At 43.1% G+C, this 25,212-nt stretch overlaps 1 protein-coding gene across 1 annotated transcript in view; it reads left to right on the forward strand.

Moving 5' to 3' along the window:
* The window catches only part of marco (macrophage receptor with collagenous structure), a 96,721-nt gene extending 75,754 nt beyond the window's left edge, over window positions 1–20,967 (forward strand). Inside the window, exons 21-23 of the mRNA XM_039755411.1 lie at window positions 7,814–7,870; window positions 18,186–18,350; window positions 20,572–20,967. Coding sequence (XP_039611345.1) covers window positions 7,814–7,870; window positions 18,186–18,350; window positions 20,572–20,702 — 353 coding nt within the window. The 3' untranslated portion in view covers window positions 20,703–20,967. The remainder of the gene's footprint in view (window positions 1–7,813; window positions 7,871–18,185; window positions 18,351–20,571) is intronic.
* Window positions 20,968–25,212: the final 4,245 nt, after the last annotated feature.

The following is a 25,212-nucleotide window of genomic DNA, read 5'->3' on the forward strand; positions in this document are numbered from 1 at the left end:
TTAGGTGGGGTCCAGTTTTATACCCCTAGAATGCGTGAGTTACTATCATTATAAAATGCAACAGTCAACACATTTATTATACACAATCCTTGTGCCCCTTACAAAACCTGATTTCTTGGCTCCTTTTGTTATGGCGTTCAGATGTAAGCTAAGGAACAAAATGATAAGGCAGACTCATGTGTGGAAGGCATGGACCTTGAGTCCTTAGCACAAATATTTTTCTGTTAGCTAAAACAAAGCAGGCTTTTACAAGGTGTTGTGAAACTGACTTTTCAGACAATGAATTAGTACAAGGGAACAAAGAAAACATTCGTTGTCCACAGTAGCAAACATAAAGAACTCCATTTCAATAAAAGCAACGCTGTTTCTTATACATTCATTTAAGTATACTTTTTCTCTTTCTAGGTTGAAATTTGAAATTAAATCAATGTAACGACTCGAAATTACGACCCGTTTAATTTACAAAATGTGGTTTGGCATCTGAAAAATGGTTATTTTAATTTCAAAATTTCCTAATCTTCCATCTCAGCTATTTTATTTAGGCCGTGGATGGACTTTTAGTATTTTGCTTTATTAACTTAGGTGGTGAGACGCAGTCAACTTATGGAATTTGTTACAAAAACGGATGGAATGGTAGGCACTAAGGAGGCAGCGAAAAGAACTCAAAAAGAAGTGGACAGAACTGGGCGAATATGTGGAAAATGCAGTTTAATGTAGAAAAGTGCAAAGTGCTACACGGGGGCAAATGGAATACCATTTATAAACACAAGATGGGGAGAGGGCAGTGTCCTACAGGAAGCAACCTCTGAAAAGGATTTAGGGCAGGGGTCCCCAACTCCAGTCCTGGAGGGCCACAGTGGCTGCAGGTTTTTATTGTCACCTTTTTTTGCTCCTAATTCACTTCTTTTAAATTCATTTTATTTGACTTGCTCTTGAAGACTCAGACCACTTAATTGTTTCTTTTTCCTTAATTAGCAATCAAATAATAATGAGATACAAAATGAACCAAAACATAACCAGCAAACTGTGTCCAGCATACAATACCTGAAAATAAAAAGGGTGGAAGTCTCATGAATGTGGTTCTGCTCAAGTCCCCAAAACATTTTAACAGTACTCTTAGAAAAAAGAAAATCAACAATTTTGGAAATGTCTGCTATTGCACAATGAGAGTAGCAATGAGCCACGGAATTAAAGAACGGGTTTAATTAACAATGAGACTCGACACCTAATTAAGCAACCGGTTGGAGTTTGAGGCTCTGACTTAGTTGGTCTTCTGTTGGCTCCCTCACTTCACATTTCATTTCTGTTTGGGTGCCATTTAAGAGAATTTAGAGGAACGATGAAGAAATTTAGGTTAACAAATCTTAAAAAAAACAAGTCAATTAAAATGAATTCAAAAGAAGTTAATTAGCAGCACAAACAGGTCACTAATTAAGAAAAGGGTTAGAATGAAAACCTGCAGCCACTGGGGCCCTCCAGGACCGGAGTTGGGGACGTGTTAACACAACATTTTCATTGTCATTGTAAAAAAGTGAATAAAAAGTTATGTTATATCATAAAACAATTGGATATAAATCAAAGGATGTTATGCTCAAACTATATAATTTACTAGTAAGACCGTGTGTGGAGTATTGTGTGCAGTTCTGGCCATCATGTTACTAGAAAGATATAGCAGCACTTGAAGTGTCGCAGAGGAGAACAACTAGGTGCACACCAGCACTTGAGGACATGTCCTGCTGTGACATGGAATTAAACCTGTTTGAGAATGTGGAAGAACCTAATCGTGGTCTTCAAAATCCTCAAAGGCATTGCAAGGCAGTGGTGCACTGTGAACCCACTCCATCCTGCTCAAAAGCGAGCCTTTCGTAGCATAAGCTCAAGAAGTAACTCCATTAGTCCACCATGCAGAGACCGTCTCTGAGCACAGCGAGCAGTACACTTACTTGTGATGGTAGCCATTATGTTTCTGTCACTTTTTTTGCACAGCGTCACCACTCCACTAACCATGGCAAAATTAAAAATAGTGACCAGACACTCAAAAGCCATTTATTTAAAAAGCACATATCACTCCAGTCATTGCTGCTGGAAAGAAAAATGTACTACAGTATGAAGGTGTGGCGTCGCTCTGTTTGCCCTTCTTCTTCCCCATTCTGGACTTGGAAAATTCGGGTTCTGGCGATGTTGTGGTGAGGCCTGACGCCGTTGTCTTCTCGGGGTTCTCTGTCCACAGAAAATTTATGTTCAGGTCCTCCGCAATAGATGCTGGAGTATCCTGCCGGCTACGCCACTGTGGCTGATAAGGGGGCGCTATCGCTCCCTTGAACCCCTGTCCACGATTCCAGACACCAGGTTAAAGTCCAAATGATGACTTTATTAAATCGCCACAGTGCACAAAGCACCCTCTCCTCCACTATACTCATACAATAATCACAAATCACTAACAATACACAATCCTCTGACTCCCAGACGCATTGCCCTCCTACCACCCAGCTTAGCTCGCTGTCTGGGAGCTCCCACAATCCCTGACCCGGAAGTGTTCCCAATCCCCAGTCCATGTGATCTTGTATCTCTTCCGGGTCAGGTAAAAGTCCTTTTCTTTACCCCAGAAGCACATCATTCCCCTTGTCCATGTGACTTGGACGTACTTCCGGGGCATAGGGTAAATAACCGTTCTTCCCCCCTGCAGCGTCTCCTAGTGGCCCCCATGGCATCCAGCAGGGCTGCGTATAAAAACTGCAATGTCCATGATGCCCTGCTGCTCTTCGGGGGACCTCCATACTGCAGGGAGGGCTCCACCTGGTGGCTTGGGGGTATTGGCCGGGATAAATGGCCGGCCATACACCACAGAAAGACATTCTATAACCCAGTATGAAGGACACTCTATGTATCGTACTCCAGTATGAAGGACACTCTATAACCCAGTATGAAGCTGCAGACTCTAACCTGCTCATTTCATACTACATACATATACTGGTAAATTTACCAATCCACTGTGAAACTATGGGACTTTGAAAGGAAGCCCAGCCCAACACTATGCTGAGATACCAGATACACAGACTCATTGAGCTACGGATCAAAGTACTTGAGGTGACAAAGACAGCTGAGGCCACCGCTAATTAGTTACGCCACCAAACAAGATTAGCAAGGATACAAAATGTACGTGAGGACACACATGAATATCTGCATATTTCAATTTTTGCTAAGGCAAGTAGAGAACAGCATCTGGAATGTCGAGCTTTTACTCTCAGGGGTAGTCATGCAAACATGACATCATCTGTAATGCTCTGTGTTTAGATCTCCTGGGACATTAAGAAGTCAGGCTGAGATCGATCTTCGTTTTATGGAATTTCTGAGACAATAATAATGTGACCACAGCAAAGATTGGAGTTCATCTGAGAATAAGGCTACAGAATAATACCTACTGTGGACCACCAAGATGGGCATTGCCACCCCAACCTGACACAGACAGACGCAGGAAGCAAAAGTGGAAGCACACGCTTTTATTTTTATTTTTCTTCCCGTGGGAAACGCCTTCCACATTTTCCACAAATACAACACAAATCTATTCCTTTTTCTTTCTCCTTTTCCTCCTCCACTCCTCCGGTCAAGCTTCATCTCCCTCCTCCCGACTCTGGCTCTTTGAACAGAGTGAGGCGGCTTCTTTTATATTGCACCCGGAAATGCTCCAGGTGTTCTCCAAGAATCATCCAGCAGAACTTCCTGGTGTGGCGGAAGTGCTGCATGGGCACTCGGAAGTACCCCAGGTGCACCCAGATCCTCATCTGTCTGCATTTCTGAGTGTGGTGGAAGTGCTGAAGTCCAGGACTCCAAAACTGTCCAGGCGCCTCCTGGTGGCAGCCCAAGGCCCTAGCAAGGTCGACCTTCCAAGCTCCAAGCCTGTGGTCCCAAAGCAATCCAGGGGGACTGCCCTCTTGTGTCCCGGGGGAGGTATTGTGTTTCTCCTGGTCCTTCCACAGTAAAGGCGTTCCGGCCACACTGCTTATCCCCATTTGACTGAGTATTCCATATTTTGGACTGTTGGTCAGATTGTCTGCTCATCTTGACATTTAAGTTCAACTGCCTTTACAAGACATTTTTTTTGTCCTGCAAAACAACTTCTGTCTTGTTTCTCTTAGCAATGGTTAAGTTATGATTCTTCACAAATATATTACAGTATTGCATTAGTATTTGCATTACTATCCAATGACCCATTTATTATCAAACTTGATTGAAGCAGTTCAAAGTTTTTGGAGTCTGTCCCAGTAGAACCCAGTCCAAGGCAGGAACTCAACATCATGGATGAAGGCTTAGTCCATCACAGATCCAGATCTTGCACTTATAAGCCCTATTCAGACGGAATCAGTTTTACACCACGAGGTGCGGTGAAGTAATTATTACTGGAGGACTTTTGTAATTTTTGCTGTGTTCAAATCACTCAAATGATAAAATACCACTGACTTGTCAATTCACACGGTACTAGTTTAACCCAGGGTACTTTTTAAGGACTTTTTACAGAAGGTAAAACCAAGAGTAGCATTTGGAGGTGGCAAGTGGGTAGACTGCCCCAGGCCCCACACCTAAGGGGGCCCCGCTTTTGAGGTCCATGTGTCTCATTCAAGCGTATTTGTCAAGTTATATTCTCCAGTATATATATATATATATATTTCAGATGCTTCTAAGAGGAACCCTTTTAAAATCCCTCTTCAAGGTCAAATTAACTGTACATGTCAGAGTATACTTGCAATTTGGGTACGTTTTCTAGAAGAGGCCCTGCTAATTTTTACATGGCACCTCATCGCATTTCACACTGTCGTGGTATTGTCATGAATTATGAATTGCACTTGTGACAGATAGGGGGCGCTATCGCTCCCTTGAACCCTCGGATCAGATGTCAGACACCAGATAAAAGTCCACGAATTGATTTTATTATTATAATAATGTGCACCAAGCACTCTCCACTCCACAATACTCATAAACAATACACAATCAAATAACAATCCTCCACTCCCAGACGTTTAGTCACCCTGCCTCCCAACTCAGCTCAGCTCCTGAGATTTCCCACAGTCCTTTTATACTTGCTGACCCAGAATTGTTTCCGTCCCTCAGTCCATGTGATTCTTAACACTTCCGGGTCAGGTGAAAACTCCTTTTCTTCATCCCAGGAAGTACGTCACTTCTTCTGTCCCTTTGACTAGGACGTACTTCCGGGTTATAGTGCACATAGCAATCCCTGGACCTCCCTGCAGCGTCCCCTTGTGGTCCCCATGGTATCCAGCAGGGCTGTGCAGTAAAACTCCAATGTCCATGAGGCTGTGCTGGAATTCGGGGCACCTCCATGTTGCAGGGAGAACTCCATCTGGCAGCCAGAGGGTATTGGTCGGGATGAACGGCCGGCCATATCCCACACACTCTTTTAATAGATTATATCGTTATATTTTGATAAAGTCCACGTGTTATCTTGCAAAAATGTAGCTGAATACTGTAATGAGAAAATCTGGTGTATGTTAACATTATTTTTATTAAATTTGCATGCAAGTTTATACAGTCCACACATACCGGTAACAGCGTTTGACATAACCGGCCCCGCACAGTTAATGACAATAAGTGATTCGGATATGGCTAAAGCAAAGGTTGTCTGGTAATAATCATGGAGTAAAACTGCTCCTGACTGAATAGCACGTTACATCATACTTATAATACAGAGTCAGTTATAGTCGACATGTAACTTAATTCATTTCTGCATCAACCCCTCATTTCTCTGCTGTTCTTTTACTGGTTTTCTGTGGTGTCGATCTGCCCCACCACCACCTGATCAAAGCACTGTGCTGTCCTAATAATGATGGATTGAAGGCCTGAGGTCCACATGACCATCATCGTCTTCTTCTTCCACGTGAAACCTGAAAACCATGAGGACTGATTGAGATCATTTATGTTAGGTAGAATGCCTAGTGGGATCTGGGTGGTCTCATGGCCTTGGAACCCCTGCAGATTTTGTTTGTTTTCTCCAGCCCTCTGTCACCATCAGACCTTACTTTATTCTTTGTTAATTAGTACAGTGGAACCTTGGATTGCGAGGAACTTGGTTTGCGAGTGTTTTGCAAGACGAGCTAAAATTTTTAATACGTTTTGACTTGATAAATGACCGAGGTCTTGCAATACGAGTAGTATGTATACACTCTGTCTGCCAAGCATCACGTGATCACAACTGAGCTGATGGTCCTTCTTTCTCTCGCTGCGTGATTGTGGGTAATCGTCTCCCATTCTCGGGCTCAGCTGGCATGCCTCACTCATATAGTCAACATCCATATGAGCGTATACTGTATACTATAGCATGGTGGACACGTGTGTGGGTTGTAACATGCGAGTCCCTGTCATGCACCCCAAAACACGAAGCTGAGACTCAGTACTTTAGCAACACCAGCTTTATTTAGCTTGAATACAGGAACAGCACGGTTATTTATTGTAGCGGGATCTGCCACTCTGCTATACTCAGACACAGCAGTCAGGCAGGGTCGTGGCCAAGCAGTACTGCGCTCTGTGCATTTATAATGTTCCTTGTATCACCCATCGACGGCAGGCACTTATAGCATATCCATGATCTTTTCGGATTCGCTTTCACGGTAAACTGCTACAGCGCTGGGAGTCTGCAGTTCCTTCGGGACGCTCTTCCGCGTGTCGTCCCGTTGTTTGGAATCCCAAAAGAGTTTAGAAACTCACTCACACCAGCCATGATTCTTTTCAAAGGTAAAGTGCAGGTTAATTTGTTTTATGTATTTTTACTTTATATTTTGTATTAATCATTTTTATATAAATATTTGTGGGTTGTGAAACAAATCATCCGAGTTTCCATTATTTCTTATGGGGAAACTTGCTTTGATATACGAGTGCTTTGGATTACAAGCACGTGTCCGGAACGAGTTATGCTTGCAATCTAAGGTTCCACTTGCATTGCCTAATTTTTATATTTTTTTCTTTTTTCTCTTTCTTCATCCTGTAAAGCACTTTGAGCTACATTATTTGTAAGAAAACGTGCTTTAGAAATAAATGTTGTTGTTGTTGCTGCAAAGAGTTATGAGTGTAGCGAGGCTGAAAAAGATGAGAGAATCCATTATGTGATATGACACCCTCACCGCTGCAGTTAGAAGGCAGAATTTATTTACTTGTCTTTTCCCTTTGGGTGAGATTATTAAACAGTAGTGTCTGGGACTCAAAGCTGGTCAATCCATTAGGTGACATTGGAGCAAAACAGGGTGGGACAGAAATCTCCGTGTGATTTCTTGACATGATAATGGGGGCTTGTCCAGGATCACTAAGAGGATGGGTGGGTGTATTAAGGCTGAGAGAACCAGAGCCCGCTACATAATATGACCCCCTCGCTATTACAACTAAATGTCAGAAACCTACTTGCTAGTTTGAGGAGAACAAAGAGGGTGAGAAGGTAAGAGGCGAGCCAGCCACCGAGTGAAATTATTTTGGTGACAGTTAATGTTCAGAATGTGGGAGAAAAACTGGAATGCTGGGAAAAAAACTCATACCGCCAAAGGGAGACAAAATGGTACACAGGGACTGGGCTGGGATTCCACTTGCTGGGTGCTGGGGCAATAAACCAACACGACACCGTGCCACCCTACATTCTGCTATGATAAATAACATGAAGAGAGTTACACCAGTAAATTCATTCCCACTGGTCTTTGCCTCTTCATCTAATTGCATTTTCAAGTGGACCATTTAATGACTGTTGTAATTTGGAAACTAGAAAAGTAAACAGAATTGTCTTGTCACATTATTGTATTTTTCATATTGCTTATTTCAGGAGATACTGGTTTAAAGGGAAGTAAAGGAGAGCGTGGAGAGAAAGGATCAAGGAACTGTAAGTCCCATGTTTGTATTGTATTTATATTTAAGATGGCGTCCCTACTGTACATTGGTTGCCACTGATAGATATGCTAGAGAAGTGGCACGGTGAACTTTAGCTAAACCAGGATGGACCAGGATGAATGGTGGGAAATGCCATGTGGAAAGGTCATTCCTCTTAACAGTGCCACCTCAAAGCCACGGTGATAAAATAACCACAAGAACAACAGAAATCAATTGTGACAGACATGATAAATGCTATACTTCGCACAGTCTGCAGAGAGTACTGCTTGAGGACCCACACGCTTTGGACAAATGAGGTGAGTAGGACCGATGTTATTGTTGGCCTGCCCTTGTTCTAATGGCTACAGATACATCCCTGACAAGGTGACAGACAACTGCTAAAATCGAAGCTCTGATCCCCTAGTACTTGAAACCAGACCATATTAAAGGTGAAATGACATGCAGAGTGAACATCCCAAATTAAAACTTTCCCTACATGAGATTCTGTTCTTATATATTCTTATAACTAATTATTCATTGGTAACATCTAGCTGAAGGGATTTTCGCTCAGACTCCTCAATAGAAAACTCTGCCAGTTCTGTGAGGTGTTAATGAGATATCTTGTATAAGCAAAATTTCAAGTTTTCAAACCAATTTATCATGCACAATTATACACACAGTGCAAATTGTAGCGAAATACTTAGTTACAGATGCTCAAGAAAAATATAAATATTATAAAAAACAACAACCTGCACCAAACACGCAAGAGAACTTCTGGCTTGGATAATAAGAGAGCTGCCATCGTCTGATAACAGACTTGTAGATGGTAGTAAGATGAGGTCGGATGTGCCCAGTAGGGACTCAGGTTTATGTTTAAAGACATTAACATTTAGATAAAGCAGCTTCAACAAATTGTTTCCACAAATATGTCATACTAATTGAATTTTGTTTGCTCCGATGTTCGCCTGATTAAGTCATTCCAGGTGAAGAATGATTCAATCATTTAAGTGTTGGTAACAGAGTGAATCATTTCTGTTGCTGAGCTAATAAAGATTAATAAGGGTGATGTAGCTTTCTCCCTAGGTGGTAACGTACACAAATAGTATTTTAATAGCTGATGTAAAGAAGAGTCAAAACAATTTGAAAGTGTACAATATTACAAGTGAAATAAGAAAGTAATGAAAAACGTGCAATAACTTGTGGATAACGTCTTTTTGGGCTGGAGCTTAGAATTTGAACTGAATATAAAGTGGCCGAACTTCCGGACTTATGGGCTCCAGGCAGGAAGAGGCAGGTCAGGAGGACGGACAACAGAAGTGACTTCAGTGGTGGAACGGCCGTCAGTCTTCTATTTTCTGCAGAGGGAGAAAGAGAAAAGGCATTAGAACACAGCGCCAACCCCTGGTTCGGAGGGTAATTGCTATCACCAGAGCCCTTATGCTGCTGCCTCCCATGCATGTGACACCGGATAACACATTTTGGTTTTAATTGTAATCTGCTTGGTTTTTGCCATTATTTTTTACATAAATCTCAAGTCCTCCTCCTGCTATTTCCACTCTTTCTGACTGCATCAGAGGATACCAGTCCAGCATTAAAACAGTGACTGAAATAAAAGTTCTAAGCTGGTTCTCCTCAGTACATTAAAATGCCATAGGAGAACATACCACATTTATGGAGCAGGCTAGTCTGAAATCCTTTCCACCTTGTTTTTATCCTTTTCATCTTTGAAACAGAACACCTTAGGTGGTGGTGATCGCAGTGCTGCCAGCTGAGATTGTGAATATTTAATATATCCCACTTAACATTCCTCAGAGTCTTCAGTTGTTGTACGTGTTTAAGGTGCAATAGACATTAAATCCTTTACGCTCAACCCAATAACATCTCTCAAGTTCACAGCTTGTCCTAAAAAAGAGCTGAGAAGGTCTAATGAAAAGGTCTGCGTCTGTGATGATGGTGGCATATCTTCACTTTAAAAATCCATTTAAAGTATTGATAGTAACAAGCTGTAACAATACATACATAGTCACAATAATGAGACATACTCTGATAAAGGTTTGGGGCAGCCACCCGTATAATATGGTATCCTGGCTGCAAAGTCGTTTTTTTATCACAATACACAGCACTGATGTGCATACCATTGAGTCCAAAACAAGACTGAGGGAAAAGGGAAAAAGGGCAGGCTTTTAAAGGGGAAGACAGGAAGTGAGGTCATAAGGATCGGGCCTGTGTTCTTCAATCATTGGATCGGGCCCGGACGTGACATCACAGGGGCCGGAGCTGGTAAGGTCTACTTCCATTGGCTCGGTCCGGGATGTGACGTCAAGAGAGCCAGGTGAAATCTTCCAGGAATGGTCTACAGGAAAGGGAGAAAAAGAGTCAGTGCACTCTGCCACATCCCGGCATGCGTCAGAACCGCCTTCACTCAAGCCCTTTAGCTGCCTCCCATGCGCACGTGTGTGACAACATACATACATACAGTACATACATACATACATACATACATACATACATAAATGTAAACAAAAGATTATCCAAAAAAAAAAGAAGAGACAGAGAGCAAATCAGAAGTTCAGAGAAGGTTCTACCGTGGCATTTCAATTGGATTCATGTCAAGGATTTTTGTTTCGTTACTCCTAAGCCATTCTTGGCTGGACTTGTTTAAGATCGCTATCACGTTGAAGAGTTTGGAACTCTGAGAGTTTGGCATCCTTCTCAACAGTTCCTTGATAGTTCCATAATTCATGATTCTCTTAGTGACATCAAGCTGCCATGGCTCAGAGTTAGATACGATAGCCTTGCATAATGACACTTCCATCACCATGTTTGACAGTAGGCGTAAGGGTTTTTTTTTTTTGGTGAAAGGATGTTTTGGGTCTTGTTGTGCCCTTATAGTTCAATTTAGAACACATCAGCATCCAGAACACTTTTCCAAAATTCTTCATGATTGTCCAGGAGGCAAACAGACAGCTCTGTTCTTCGTGGTGACCTTTTAGTAAACGCCATTTCTGTTCAGGGTTCTTCATATTTGCTGATCTCTGCCACACCACTCCAGTGGCAGCAATGAAGGCTTGGAGATCTCTACTTGTTATTTTTGCATTGCCTTTTGTATTTTGTATTATTCCCTTTGTAACCCAACTTCCTGGAATGGTGGAAATTATTTTAAATGCCCTCCATGTTAAATGCTCACAGTGGATTTATCGGATCTAAGTCGTTTTCAAATGTCTTTATAACTTTGTCTCAATTGATGAGCATCCAGTAGTTCAAAGCGGTATGTTGATGTTCCCTTTAGTTCAATTCCTGAACCTGAACTCATAAGAGTAACTGACCATCTTTCTTGCAGTTATTTATGTTTGTTCCTCCCCAGTGCATCATTTCAGATCTTTCATTTCATTGGTTAGTGTAGTTAATTGGCTAACACTCAAACTGGCCCACCTGATCCTGTTTTACCTTGATGTAATTCACAGAGAGAAGGGGTGCACTTATTTTTGCACCTACACAATTACTGTGTTGATTACTTTGTTGAATAGATATCTTATTTCAAAATGCTCAGATTGGTGAATAATAACACAAGCATCCATCCATCCATTTTCCAACCCGCTGAATCCAAATAGGGTCACGGGGGCCTGCTGGAGCCAATCCCAGCCAACACAGGGCACAAGGCAGGAACCAATCCTGGGCAGGGTGCCAACCCACCGCAGGACACACACAAACACACACTAGGGCCAATTTAGAATCGCCAATCGACCTAACCTGCATGTCTTTGGATTGTGGGAGGAAACCGGAGCAAACCCACGCAGAGAACATGCAAACTCCATGCAGGGAGGTCCCGGGAAGTGAACCCGGGTCTCCTAACTGCAAGGCAGCAGCGCTACCACTGCGCCACCGTGCCGCCCAACACAAGCATGCAAAACAGTTTTTTTTAATGAATAGTTATTTTTAATTGCATTCATGAACACGGCAAAAATATAATTAGAATGTTCCCATCATGTCACGTTTAAGTTCAAAACTGAAAAGAAATGTAAAGAAAATTTGGCAAATTGCACAGTTTATTCATGTATACAATCCATCCATCCATCATCCAACCCGCTATATCCTAACTACAGGGTCACGGGGGTCAGCTGGAGCCAATCCCAGCCAACGCAGGGCAGGAAACAAACCCCGGGCAGGGTGCCAGCCCACCGCAGGGCACACACAATAGGGACAATTTAGGATCACCAATGCACCTAACCTGCATGTCTTTGGACTGTGGGAGGAAACTGGAGTAGCTGGAGGAAACCCACACAGACACGGGGACAGCATGCAAACTCCATGCAGGGAGGACCGAACCCAGGTCTCCTAACTAACTCCTCTACCGCTGCTCCACCATGCCGCCCTCATGTATACAGTATTACTTTTAATTAATTTTACAGGAAAATATCCATCCATCCATTTTCCAACCCGCTGAATCCGAATACAGGGTCATGGGGGTCTGCTGGAGCCAATCCCAGCTAACACAGGGCACAAGGCAGGAACCAATCCTGGGCAGGGTGCCAACCCACCACAGGACACACACAAACACACCAAGCAGACACTAGGGCCGATTTAGAATTGCCAATCCACCTAACCGGCATGTCTTTGGATTGTGGGAGGAAACCGGAGCGCCTGGAGGAAACCCACGCAGACACAGGGAGAACATGCAAACTCCACACAGGGAGGACCCGGGGTCTCCTAACTGCGAGGCAGCAGCACTACCACTGCGCCACCGTGCCGCCCCAGGAAAATATCTATTCAGTCTAAAATTTTTAAACATATGTAAAGAAATCACATATGTGCTGTCACACACAGATGCATGGGAGGCAGCAGGGACAAATGCTGAAACTTCGGTATTGGGAGCTAATCAGGGGTACTAATGCCTCTTCTCCCACCCTTACAGGTGCAGTAAGACCTAGGCCTCCTCCTTTTCCTCCTCCTCCTCCTCCAGAACACGCCTTCCAATGACCTCACTTCTGCTTTTCCCTCCAGACGACCCGCCTCTTCCTTCCCCTCAGCTATAAAAACCTTCCACTTTTGCTCTGCACTCAGTCCTCTTTGGTGACTCAGTCCCAATTGATTAGTCGATGGAGTATCACACAGCTCTCTCTTTTCCTCAACAACTTCTTACAATATACAGGGTGGATCCACAAAGCTTTATTTTTGTGTTCTTTATTCCTGACAGCCCTGACGTAAGTGTAACTTCTCTAGTTTTTTTCACTGCTTAGTTTTTTTTGGTTTGATGGCTTGTAGTTTCTTTTTTTCTGGTTTGTCCCTATGAATCATCCAGTAGTAATCCATCCTTCATACTGTCATCCCAATGTCCCTGGTATCTTCTTTCCATGTCCTTCAAATCCTAATGGAGTCTTTCACCCTGCTCTTCACTAAGTACCCAGTGGTATAGTTATTAGCTAAACAAACAGGCTTGATGGAGAGAATGCTCTCCTCTCATTTGCCAAATTTCTTATGTTCCCCTTTTTAGGAAAAAAATTCCAAATGCAAATCCAAAAAATGAACTCTGAAGTTCATGTTGCCACCCACTTCCTTAAATGTAGCTAACATATTTTTTACAATTTCTATATAATTTGGATCTTTTTTAGAAGTTACGTTTTTGAATGATACCCAAGCCTCTCATTCCAGGTTGTTTATTGTAACTTCAAATTTGTCTCAGAAATCAGTTTTTTAATTTCTGCCATGAAAAACACCAGCATAAATCCATCAAACAAGCCCTATCCGTCTTTTGATAGGGCTTTGATAAACTGCTTCATTAAACCAAAATGAATATGAAGCGGTGGTAGCACCACATTATATGGATCCACTAAGTGTGGGCAGATGATGTTGCTGGCACCAAGCTGAATCTTTTTCTTCTTGCAGGCCATTCCTTATGAAACCAATGGAAATTCTTGCCTCTGCTCTCTCACTTACAGAGAAAGCCTGGGGCTTTTGTATTATGCCTTGACAACTCATCAAGTGTTCAATGTGTTTAACCTTATTACCAAATAAAATAACTGCTTTGCTTCGAACATAGATTTTATTATTAGAAAATATTCAACTTAAACAAATTATCATTGAAATAAAATACTGTTGTGCCAACTTGCTGCTTCATTTGGGAACAACCATTTGCCTTAATGTCCAATTGGCCATATGTCGGTCACAAAGTGTACAGGTCATTGCAATTGAGGCTCTGTAGATCTGGTGTAGGTCTCCGATACACATTATTAATGAAATTAATGAAAATGATAATTGACAGCTAAAAAAGAGTTTAATTTTACATGATAGAGAAAATGGATTTCGATTTTCAAATTCAAGTCAAGTCAAGTTGAGGAGCATGCACTGGTACAGTGCGTTGCCGCACCCACTAGACGACGAAACAACTCGGGATCCCGGTTTGCAACCCCCCAGGCAGACATGCGGTCCAGTCCCACCCTCCAGAAATGACCCTCTATCTGCCACAGCCAGGTGTTATGTGGGCGCCCCCTTGGCCTGGTCCAGCCACTCAGGTCCACAACAATGAGGATCTAACGAGCCGGGTCACCCACACGTGCCACATGGCTGTAGTGGCATAACTGACGCTCCCTCACACTGCAGGAAAGAGTTCGGGGCTCCATGAGCAACCACGCACTCGACATAAAGTCAAACTAGCAATACCCAAGGATTCTTCAAAGAGACACAGTACCAAAGGAGTCCAGGTCACTGGATAGCATCCATGTCTCGTAACCATATAGCAAGACAGGAAGCACCAGGACTCTAAAGACTTGGACCTTTGTCCTTTTGCATAGATATCAGGAGCGCCACACACCCCTTTCCACCGACCTCATGACCCCCCATGCTCTCCCAATCCGTCGACTGATTTCATAGGAAGAGTCACCAGAGACATGAATGTCACTGCCAAGGTAAGTAAACCGCTCGACAAGGTCGACACTCTTTCCGCAGACAGACACACTGCTGATGGCCGTGCCCAGGAGCTCATTATAGGCCTGAATCTTGGTTTTTATCAGGACACTCGCAAGCCCAGACACTCAGTCTCTCGAGCGCCCTGATTGGAGCCTCCATTGACTCCGTGAAGATCACAGCATCATCAGCACAGTCAAGATCCATGAATCTTTCTTCACCAACAGATGCCCCCACAGCTGCTGGACCCCACGACCCTGACCAACACCCAGTCCATACAATCATTGAACAGAGTAGCAGCAGAACAGACCCCTGATGAGCTCCAGAATCAACTGGGAAAAAAACAGAGGTTCAGCCTCCACTCTGCACAGCACTCACAGTACCAGTGTACAGGCTTGTCATGATATCCAGGAACCTCGAGGGGATCCCGCGAACCCTCAGGATGTCCCACTAGGCAGCTCAATCAACCGAGTCTCTGCATTTGCCCTTCATGAGAACACTCAGTGCCAGGATGCGTTCGATGGTAGACTTCTTAGGCGTAAAACCAGACTGTTCCGGTCCCTGGTAGGTGAGCAAGTGATCACAAATCCTATTGAGGACAGCCCTAGCAAGGACCTTACCTGGCATTGAGAGCAGTGTTATCCCCCTGTAGTTGCTGCATTCCAGGCGATCACCCTTCCCTTTCCAGATAGGGATGACAAGTCCTGTTTTTCCAGTCAGTTGGGATGATGTTACAGTTCATTCAGTATTCAATTCAGTATTTCAGTATCCAAGAATATATAAAAATCACATGAAGCAATCAAAACCATTTTTCATTGTTTACCTACAAAATATTTGATTAAAAATAAATTAGATAGTTAAAATACCAGACACTCTAAAATCATGGCCTGGATTCACAGATCTTAGCATGGCTGTAAGTCCAATGGTTTTCTGAGATGATACCCTTACTCTCTGCATGGTGTCACACACGTGCGCATGGGTGGCAGTGAAAGAGCTTGAATGAAAGTAATGCCATGCCAGACCAGGGGGAGGCAATGTGCACTCTTTCTCTCACTTCTCTGCAGACCAGTTATGGGAAATTCTGCCTGGCACCGATGACGGCACTTCTGGTTCCGGATCCCAATGATGTCATTTCCTTTAATCTGCCTTAAAACTACCATCTTTTTTCCTATCAAATCATTTCTGTTTTGGACTTGACCCTGTACACATCGGTGTGCAAAACATTTTGCAGTTAGGAAGAATATACGGGTGGCTGCCCCAAACCTTTTTGTGACTGCTTGTCTTGTCATTGACAACAGTTAGGGAATTGTGTTTAATTGTATCTGATTGCTCACCCTGCATTTCCCCTGGAGTCTCAAAAAGTGAAAGCGCTCTTGTGCCTTTTTCAAAATGGCCGTTAGATAGATAGATAGATAGATAGATAGATAGATAGATAGATAGATAGATAGATAGATAGATAGATAGATAGATAGATAGATAGATAGATAGATATGAAAGGCACTATATAATAGATAGATAGATATGACAGGCAGTATAAGATAGATAGATAGATAGATATGAAAGGCTCTATATAATAGACAGATAGATAGATACTAGGCTTGGCATACTCCAGCAGCAGCATACTGATGATGATAATATATATATATACTCAGCAAAAAAAGAAACGTCCTCTGACTTTCAACTTTTTTTACTTTCAGTAAACTTAATGTGTAAATATTTGTATGAACACTAAAAGAGTCAACACCATAAGACATAAACTAAAAATGGTTCACAATGTGTCCCTGAATGAAGGGAGGCTCAAAATCAAAAGTACCAGTCAGTATGTGGTGTGGCCACCAGCTGCTTGAAGTACTGCAGTGCATCTCCTCCTCATGGACTGGACCAGATTTGTCAGTTCTTGCTGTGAGATGTTACCCCACTCTTCCACCAAGGCACCTGCAAGTTCCTGGACATTTCTGGGGGGGAATGGCCCTAGCCCTCACCCTGCGATCCAACAGGTCCCAGACGTGCTCAATGGGATTGAGATCCGGGCTCTTCCACTGCGAGGATGATCAGCTGTCCTTCCTGTCTCCCTGTAACGCTGTCTTAGGCGTCTCACAGTGCGGACATGGCAATTTATTGCCCTAGCTAGCCACATCAGCAGTCCTCATGCCTCCCTGCAGCATGCCTAATGCACGTTCACGCAGATGAGCAGGGACCCTGGGCATTTTTCACAGTCGGTTGACAAGTCTCTTTAGTGTCCTGCGTTTTTAGAACTGGGACCTTAAATGCCTACTTTCTGTAAGCTGTTAAGGTCTTAACGACCATTCCACAGGTGCATGTTAATTAATTGATTATGGTTAATTGAACATGCATGGAAAACATTGTTTAAACCCTTTACAATGAAGATCTGTAAAGTTATTTGGATTTTTAAAACATTATTGTTGAAATACACAGTCCTGAAAAAGGGACGTTTCTTTTTTTGCTGAGTATATATATATATATATATATTAAATTAAAGAGTGATAAAAATGCAGGTAAAACGGACAATAACTTTGTATAATGTTAATGTTTACCCCGCCGGGTGGAATTGAAGAGTCACATAGTGTGGGGTCTCCTCAGTCTGTCAGTGGAGCAGGATGGTGACAGCAGTCTGTGGCTGAAGCTGCTCCTCTGTCTGGAGATGATCCTGTTCAGTGGATGCAGTGGATTCTCCACGATTCACAGGAGCCTGCTCGGTGCCCGTCGCTCTGCCACGAATGTCAAACTGTCCAGCTCCTTGCCTACAATAGAGCCTGCCTTCCTCACCAGTTTGTCCAGGTGTGAGGCGTCTTTCATCTTTATGTTGTAGGTCTAAGAAAGGCAGGTCATTTCAAATTTGAAATTCCATAAAATATGAGGAACTAAGCCATCTCCATTGTTGCTCCCTCAAAGGGGACTCCCCAAAATAAGCTCTTTTCTCTTGACGTCTCTTGTGTACTCAGTTATGTTTCTTAACAGTGAAGAATGATATGATGCATGCTTTATGCCACTTTAAAATAGCTTTCAGGCACACTATTTTTTTCTGGCAAATGCAAAACATCAGATGTAATTTTAACTGTGCGGTGTAATGAATTATGCTCAATAAACCTAATGGTGAATACATGCATTCTCAAAGCCATTTGTCCAAATTCAACGTTGCAGACGCACTTCATGACAAGAACAGGCCCTCCAGCACTCCACACTCACAAGGGCAAGATAAAAAGATGCCAAATAGCCAGATATTCATGCAGAGTCCAGGGGTATGGTGGGCAAAGTCTGTTGGGGCAAAGCAACCTTGAGAAAGGCTCATCACAGCCCAGTTTTTAAAGTCACCCCACATTGTTGAGTGTCGTTCTTTAAAATAATAAGCCTGCTTATTTGTGGTGGAAGAATGGAATATAATGTTAGTTTCTTTCCTTTTCATGGAGCTATTGCAAGAATTGCTGGTGGTGGCTCAAGAGGACGTGCTGAATTATTTATTGAAGGAGCTTGGGGAACAATATGTGATGATGCATGGGATACAACTGATGGAACCGTTTTCTGCCGAATGGCTGGTTATACTTCTGCAGTCAGTGTTTATACTGCAGGTTCTGGTAAGTTCCAACATTTTTGTTTCCTTTTTTAATTCATTTGTTGGCTATCATCACAAAAAAAGAAATGGAAAAAGAAATATTTGGTAAATTTGAAAGCAGTCAGAGAGCAGAATAATTGATAAAATAGAATGTGGCTTTACTGCGAGTGCCATGGAGGCACAGAGGGGGCACCAAAGTGGTCTAGTGGTATTAAGGAGACCGGGTCCATATCTTGGGGTCTTCCTATGTGAAGTCTGCATGTTCTTCCACAGGTCTGTATGGGTTTCCTCCCACCATTCAAAGACAGGGAGATTAGGTGGGTTGGGAATTGGTCCTGATGTGTGCGTGTGTGTGAGTATGGCTGTGGGTTCACCCTGTGATTGACTGGCACCTGATTCTAGCTGGAATAGGCTCCAGCTTCCCCACGACCCTGCTTAGAATAGAGAGTAGACTCCTTCAGCTGTGCGCAACCTGCGGCCGTACGGCCGCATGCGGCCGTGGGCAAGGACTTTGGCGGCCGTGGGCGTGTATATAAAAGTGTACGTAATGGCGGCCGTGCAGGTGTAGGGTCTCTGGACTCCAGTGACGGCTCTGATTGACAGCAAAGAAGTAAAGCCTGACCAAATTCCTACCGTCCGTTTTTCGGGCACTTTAGACGGGCTGTTGCAGGAATTCGCTAACCGTTTTCAAGATTTCGAAAAGATTTCAGCAACAATAAGACTCGTTGCTTCTCCTCATCTGGTGGAGACAGAGAGTGCACTGTTACATCTACAAATGGAGCTAGTAGAGTTGAAGAACAATGAGCAGCTTGTGAAAAGTTTACGGAAGAAAGCGACCTGCTGGATACGTGGAAATCAGCAGTAGAATACCCACAACTACGAGAACTGGCCAGGAACATTCTCGTTCTTTTCGGAAGCACTTATTTGTGCGAAGCAGCGTTTTCCAGAATGAAATATCTGAAAAACAGGTACCGGTTTTTTGTCCGTTATTAAAGTAAAAAGTCTGTAGTGCGGCCGTTATTAAAGTAAAAAGTCTGTAGTGCGGCCGTCAATAGCGGAAAGGTTGCGCATGCCTGGGAGAGGATATGTAGTGGGGCCGTGGCCCACTAGGAGGACTCAGTAATCTTTCGGCCAGGGGGTGCAAGATAAATGAAAATCAAGAAAGAGTCAAATGCCGTAAGAGTCACAGAGGAGTCACACAACGTGCAACCAGAAGGCCAGGATTTAGCCAGGGCCCGAGCTGGAGTGTTCAAAAATGCCTTCAAAGCACAAAACTTTAGGGAAACCATAGTCTTCAAAACTAACATCATACTCTATTAGATAGATTAGAAAAAACTTTATAAATTCCAAGGCATACAAGCAGCAAAAACATGGAAAATGAGAATACAGATTCACAGACAGATCGTAAATCAATCTATCAAAATAAATTTAACGAGTATATTGGGTGGAAGCATTGAAATGGCAAGAAAAGACCCCCAGGGGCACTTCTTAGCACACTGCTGTGGAATGTGCCTGTAGCCTAAATTGCTCCAAGACAGCGCCTCCTGGAGGGGAGTTTTCATGATGGCATCCTATTTTGCCACCATCCTCTTTTCCACAGCAGCTTCTCGTGTGTTCAGGGTTGGTACTGTGATGGAGGAGGCTTTCCTGATCAGTTTGTTCAGACGTTGTGCTTCTTTTGTGCTCAAGTTGCTCTTCAGGAGTCTGCGGTGTAGAACAACACACTGGGCTACTATGGACTGGTAGAACAATTCCAGCAGCTTGCTGCACACATCAGAAGACCGGAGTCTCCTTAGCAAGTCCAATTTGCTCTGACCCTTCTTGTCTAGCACTACTGTGCTTGTCAGACCAGTCCATGATCCCCAAGCTTCTTGTAGCTCTGCACCACTTCCACGTCCTCTACCTGAATCTCAGAATCTCATTAGCACACCGGAAGTCCACCCCTAGCTCTTTTGTCTCGCTGATGTTGAGTTGTCCCTGCACCAGAAGATGGAGTCCTCCACAACTTTCCTGTCTCCTGACTCATCTGCATTATTAATGCAGTCTTTGATGAACGAGTCATCTGAAGATTTCCATAGATGTCAAGTCTGTTGTGTAGATGGGTACACATTTTCCCATGTTAGGTATTTTGCCCTTCTCAGAACCATGAAGTCTCTGGCATACAATATGAATGTGCTCAAAAGGGCATTTGGATAATACTTTGTTATTTAATCCCTCAACTTTTATTTGCCCTTTTTTAACAGGAACGGGGATCATCCTGCTAGATGACTTAGCTTGCGTGGGAACAGAGAGCTCACTTCTGGATTGCCAGTCGTCTGGTTTGAAAAAGCACAACTGTGAACACAGTGAAGACGCTGGGGTTCAGTGTCAATGAAACGGAAACTGTACAGTTATTTCACATCTTCGTCAAATGAACATTTTATCATCTGCTTCTGCATATGCTGTATATCCAAGAGAAATGTTCTGCTCTTGCCTTTTAACAAACTAACTTAAGGTCTGATTTGAAGACACAGACAAAGTGGTGGGAAGTGGGGAGTGGGCTTTATGAAGCTTATAGAATGGCAAGTGCTTACTCCAATATCTTATAAAGCAGAAAATATATTAAATAAAAAAGAACTGCCATTAAATTAAATTCAGTTCGTTTGCCATTTATATGCTACATTTTCCAAAGCGAATCCAATCTATTAAACTGTTACTTTTGTAACAATGATGAGGCAAAGATGTCATAAAGGTTTGGGGCAGCCACTCGTATATTGTTCCACGGCTGCAGAATGGTTTAAATCTGAACAGAGGTATTCACTGATCTCACTCCAAAACAGAACTGATTGTATGTAGGCAAGATAGCAGCTTTAAAGGCCAGTTCAGGAAGTGATGTCATCATTGGGGCCGGAACCAGAAGTAATGTCATCGGAATGAGAAGTGACATCATCATTTGGGGCCGGAACAGGGAGTGATGTCTTCGGGGACCTGAAGTGATGTCATCATTGGCCCCCGGAACCGGAAGTGATGTCATCGGGGACCGGATCAGAGGTGCCGGAACCTGGCAGGAATTCCCAAGAATGGCCTGCAAAGAACTAAGAGAGATAGTCAGCACACACCGCCACCCCCTGGTCTGTTGAGGAATCACAATTACTCAGGCCCTTTAGCTGCCTCCTGCTCACACATGTATGACACTCTCATAATCTAAGGCTTACATTATCACATTGGTAAGTGGAGTCAGATTAATTTTTTGTTTGTAGATGTGTCAGCTCCTATAAAGTTGTATTTTTTTTTTACTTTTTGCAATGTATGGTACGACTGTTAAGGAAATGAATGAACTCAAGGACCCATACCTCTCACATAGTGTGTAACATCAGACATGCTGGTGGTAGTTTAACTCCAACAAATCCAGAATAAGTCCTCTTACTTATATTTATATATTCATTTACAATTATTTGATGAGCAAATGCTTTTATGAAAAAAGGTCAGCATAATTGAATAAACTTCAATCTGGGGGGCTGCCTGGGAACAAGTGTTACAGGATAAAATAGTTCATCACAAGTGAGGAGCTCAGTACTAAATGCGAGTGAGTGACAATTCTTAGGTTACAATAAACATGATAGTCTTCAAACGCTTCATTCCACCAGTTAAGAGCTGCACAAGAAAAGAGTCAGCATCGTGATTGCATGTGCATGAGGCCGATTAGCACAGTCCATGTATGGCTGTTCGAGAAGTGTCCAGCTGCAGTCAGGACAGTTTTAGGCCTCGGACAGATCCGAGCACTTAAGACACTACAAGGTCCAAAAATTGACGTCCTCCCTTTTGGAGCTCCTGCCGTGTTTCACTGGTGAACTAACTACGCCCATATTACACGGCCTTCATGACAATTTCAATTCCCTTAACTTCCTACACTCAAATGTTTATTCTGCATTTATTAAACTTCTAAACTATCGAGGTCTTTTAGTTCTGCATCCGGAGCAGTTCTTTTGGTGTCATATATTAGAAAAAAATTGAACAAAACAATCTTTAAATTGTGTACTATATACGAGGTGTGGCAGAAAAGTAATGAGACTGATTTTTTATTTACCAAAGTTTTTAATTTTTTCAAACATCAATGTTATCCCCTTCAAAGTAGTTCCCTTGGGCAGCTACACACTGATGGAGACGTTGTTCCCACTGCTGGAAGTCTTCAACCGGTATGGTCTTGTTATGCATGTCCGTTACACTCTTTTGGAGGTTTTCTAAAGTCCCGAAATGACGTCCTTTGAGGACATTTTTCAGTTTAGGAAAAAGGAAAAGTCACACGGACTGAGGTCAGGTGAATAAGGGGGCTGGGGAACCACAGGAATGCGTTTTTTCGATTGTCCTTCTGCTCAATTGTGAGGTTTTTCGGCACCATTTTGGCACAGACCTTTCGCATGTGCAAATGTTCAGTCAAAATTTGATGAACGGTAAATCTGTTCAAATTTAATTGTTCACTCAACATTCTTAATGTTAAACGACGGTCTGATCTCACAAGAGTGTTCACACGTTCGATGTTTTCATTGGTTTTCGAAGTTGAAGGCCTCCCTGAAAAACTTGAGCTCGGGATAAAGAATGTTCCCCATAGGCCTGTTTTAACTTTTCAAACGTCACACTTGCCGTTTAATGGCACAACGTTGCTCCAAATTCCGCTGTTCCATTTTGCGTGACGCACAACCAAAAACACAACTTCGCTAATAGCAGTCACAAAAATCACGTAGTTAACGGAAGGAGTTGAAACTCGCACTGAGCTATGGGAGGGTACTGATACACGTGCTCTATCAAGGACAACAGCGCAGTGTTGCCAGATCGCTTGCAGTGTTGCCACTCTCATTACTCTTCTGCCACACCTCGTATATCTGCGTTTGCCACGTCTTATTCATAAGACTGCAATGTTTAATTTTTCAGTTACCATATATACGTGCATTTTAAGTTCTTCTGTGGGTAACTTGGGGCTTGATTTTACCGTATAATTTCCGGTATTTTATAATGTCGGTCGTATAAGTCAAATGAGGGAAAACTCACGCTATTGGTCCAAGAGATTGTGATATGCTAACGCCCACCTGAGAGAGTAACCATGGAGCACACGGCCTTTTGTTTTGTATTGTATTGTATTGTGACTACGTGCCCACACAGTAATACCCAAATTATTCTACAGCGACATTCGCACAGTTTTGTGTTTTTTGATTCTCACACCCTCATACACATTTATCGTAAGAGCATCCCTTATCACCGATGGAGCGTTCGATCAGAAAAAAATATGAAGCTGGTTTTAAATTAAATGTCGTTGAAGTGATGAAAGAAATTGGTAACTACGCTGCTGCAACAAAATTCGATGTGTCTGAGAAACTGTTGTGAGATTGGAGGAAGTAAGAAGATTTGAAAAAAAAGAAATTAATTGTCGTATTTCGGTCTGATTTTTATGATCGATTTTTCGGGTTTGAAGACCCAACTTATACACGAATATATACGGTATATGCTGCACTCAATGGAGTAGTGGCTCTGTGGATAAAGATCTACACAGGTAATCAGAAGGCTGACATATAAAAATAGGAGATAAGGAAGAAGACGAAGAAGAATAAATAATATGCTGCACTCAGCTACGATTAACACTACATATTCTTATAGACTCTGAATCGAATAAATCAATAATTTGAGTAAATAGTCAAAATATGTTATACTACATGCTGGACGTTTAGGAGCTCTTTAGAATGCTGCCTTTGTGGTCCACTCTGTGTCATATCATCAGTACTGTATTTTTACTGGTGTACAAAATTTTAATATTTATATTAACAATGCATTAATTGTGCCAGAGTTTATGCTCCAGAGGAATGACGTATTAGCCTTAAGAAGCACAAAGAGATATAAAATAGTCGTCTGAGTCACCCAGCTAAGATCTTCTCTGTTAGCCGAGAATGCTTTGTGTGCCCATTGGGGATGGCTTGTGACCTCGCAGAAGGTATGAAGAGACGTTTATTACATTAGCACGACAGTTTATCCTATTGAAAATGTTCTTTATTTATAACAAATATTTTTTTGCACACACTTTCAGTTTGCCACCAATTACCATAATAGTACATTTAGCACAAAAGTGTACTACAAACATGGGGGTGGGGTGGGGGTGTGCAAAGTGGGTGGAGTCAAAAGAGATGCAGCTGACAGGGGCGTCATCTTACGGGCCTCAGAATGTCTCAGGTTGCTTAATCTGTCCGAGGCCTAAAACTGTCCTGACTGCAGCTGGACTCTATTGGACTATTCCAGAGTAGCAACTGTGGATCATGAGCATGACCCGGACACAGACAGGCGGACACCAACAGTTCACCCAACACACATTTAATCTGCATATTCACTATTTACAGGTGCCACACAACCCCCAAGTCCCCCAAAGTCCCCAGGCCTCACAATGCCTCTTTCACGCTTCAGGCCTCCTCCTTTCCACCTCCAAGACCTTGTCTTCCTTCGCTCCCGACTCCAGCCCTCAAACGGAGGGAGGCTGCCCCTTTTATAATCTCCCGGATGTGCTCCAGGTGCCTCCCGACACTCCGGGTGTCCCCGATCCTCTTCCCCCCAGCACTTCTGGGTGTGGCGGAAGTGCTGTGGTCCAGGGCTCCATAGGCATTGGGGCGCCCCCTGTCGGTGACCACGGGCCCCTACAGGGCTGAGCTTCAAAGCTATGTACCCGTGGTCCCCATAGTCACCAGGGCGGATGCCCCCACGTGGTCTGGGGGAGGCCTAAGCCCTCCTCCAGTCCTCTGGGGCATCCCGGCCAGGTCGCCCCCCCAGCCATCTGTGACACAACCTAGTGCTGTGTGTATTCAACTTCACAAGATGATTGTGATTTATAAAGGCAAATGAGGCAGAAATGTGTGTATGCCTGGGTTTTA

The sequence above is a fragment of the Polypterus senegalus genome, chromosome 6 (genome assembly GCF_016835505.1).
Source record: "Polypterus senegalus isolate Bchr_013 chromosome 6, ASM1683550v1, whole genome shotgun sequence".
In the NCBI taxonomy this organism is placed as follows: Eukaryota; Metazoa; Chordata; class Cladistia; order Polypteriformes; family Polypteridae; genus Polypterus; species Polypterus senegalus.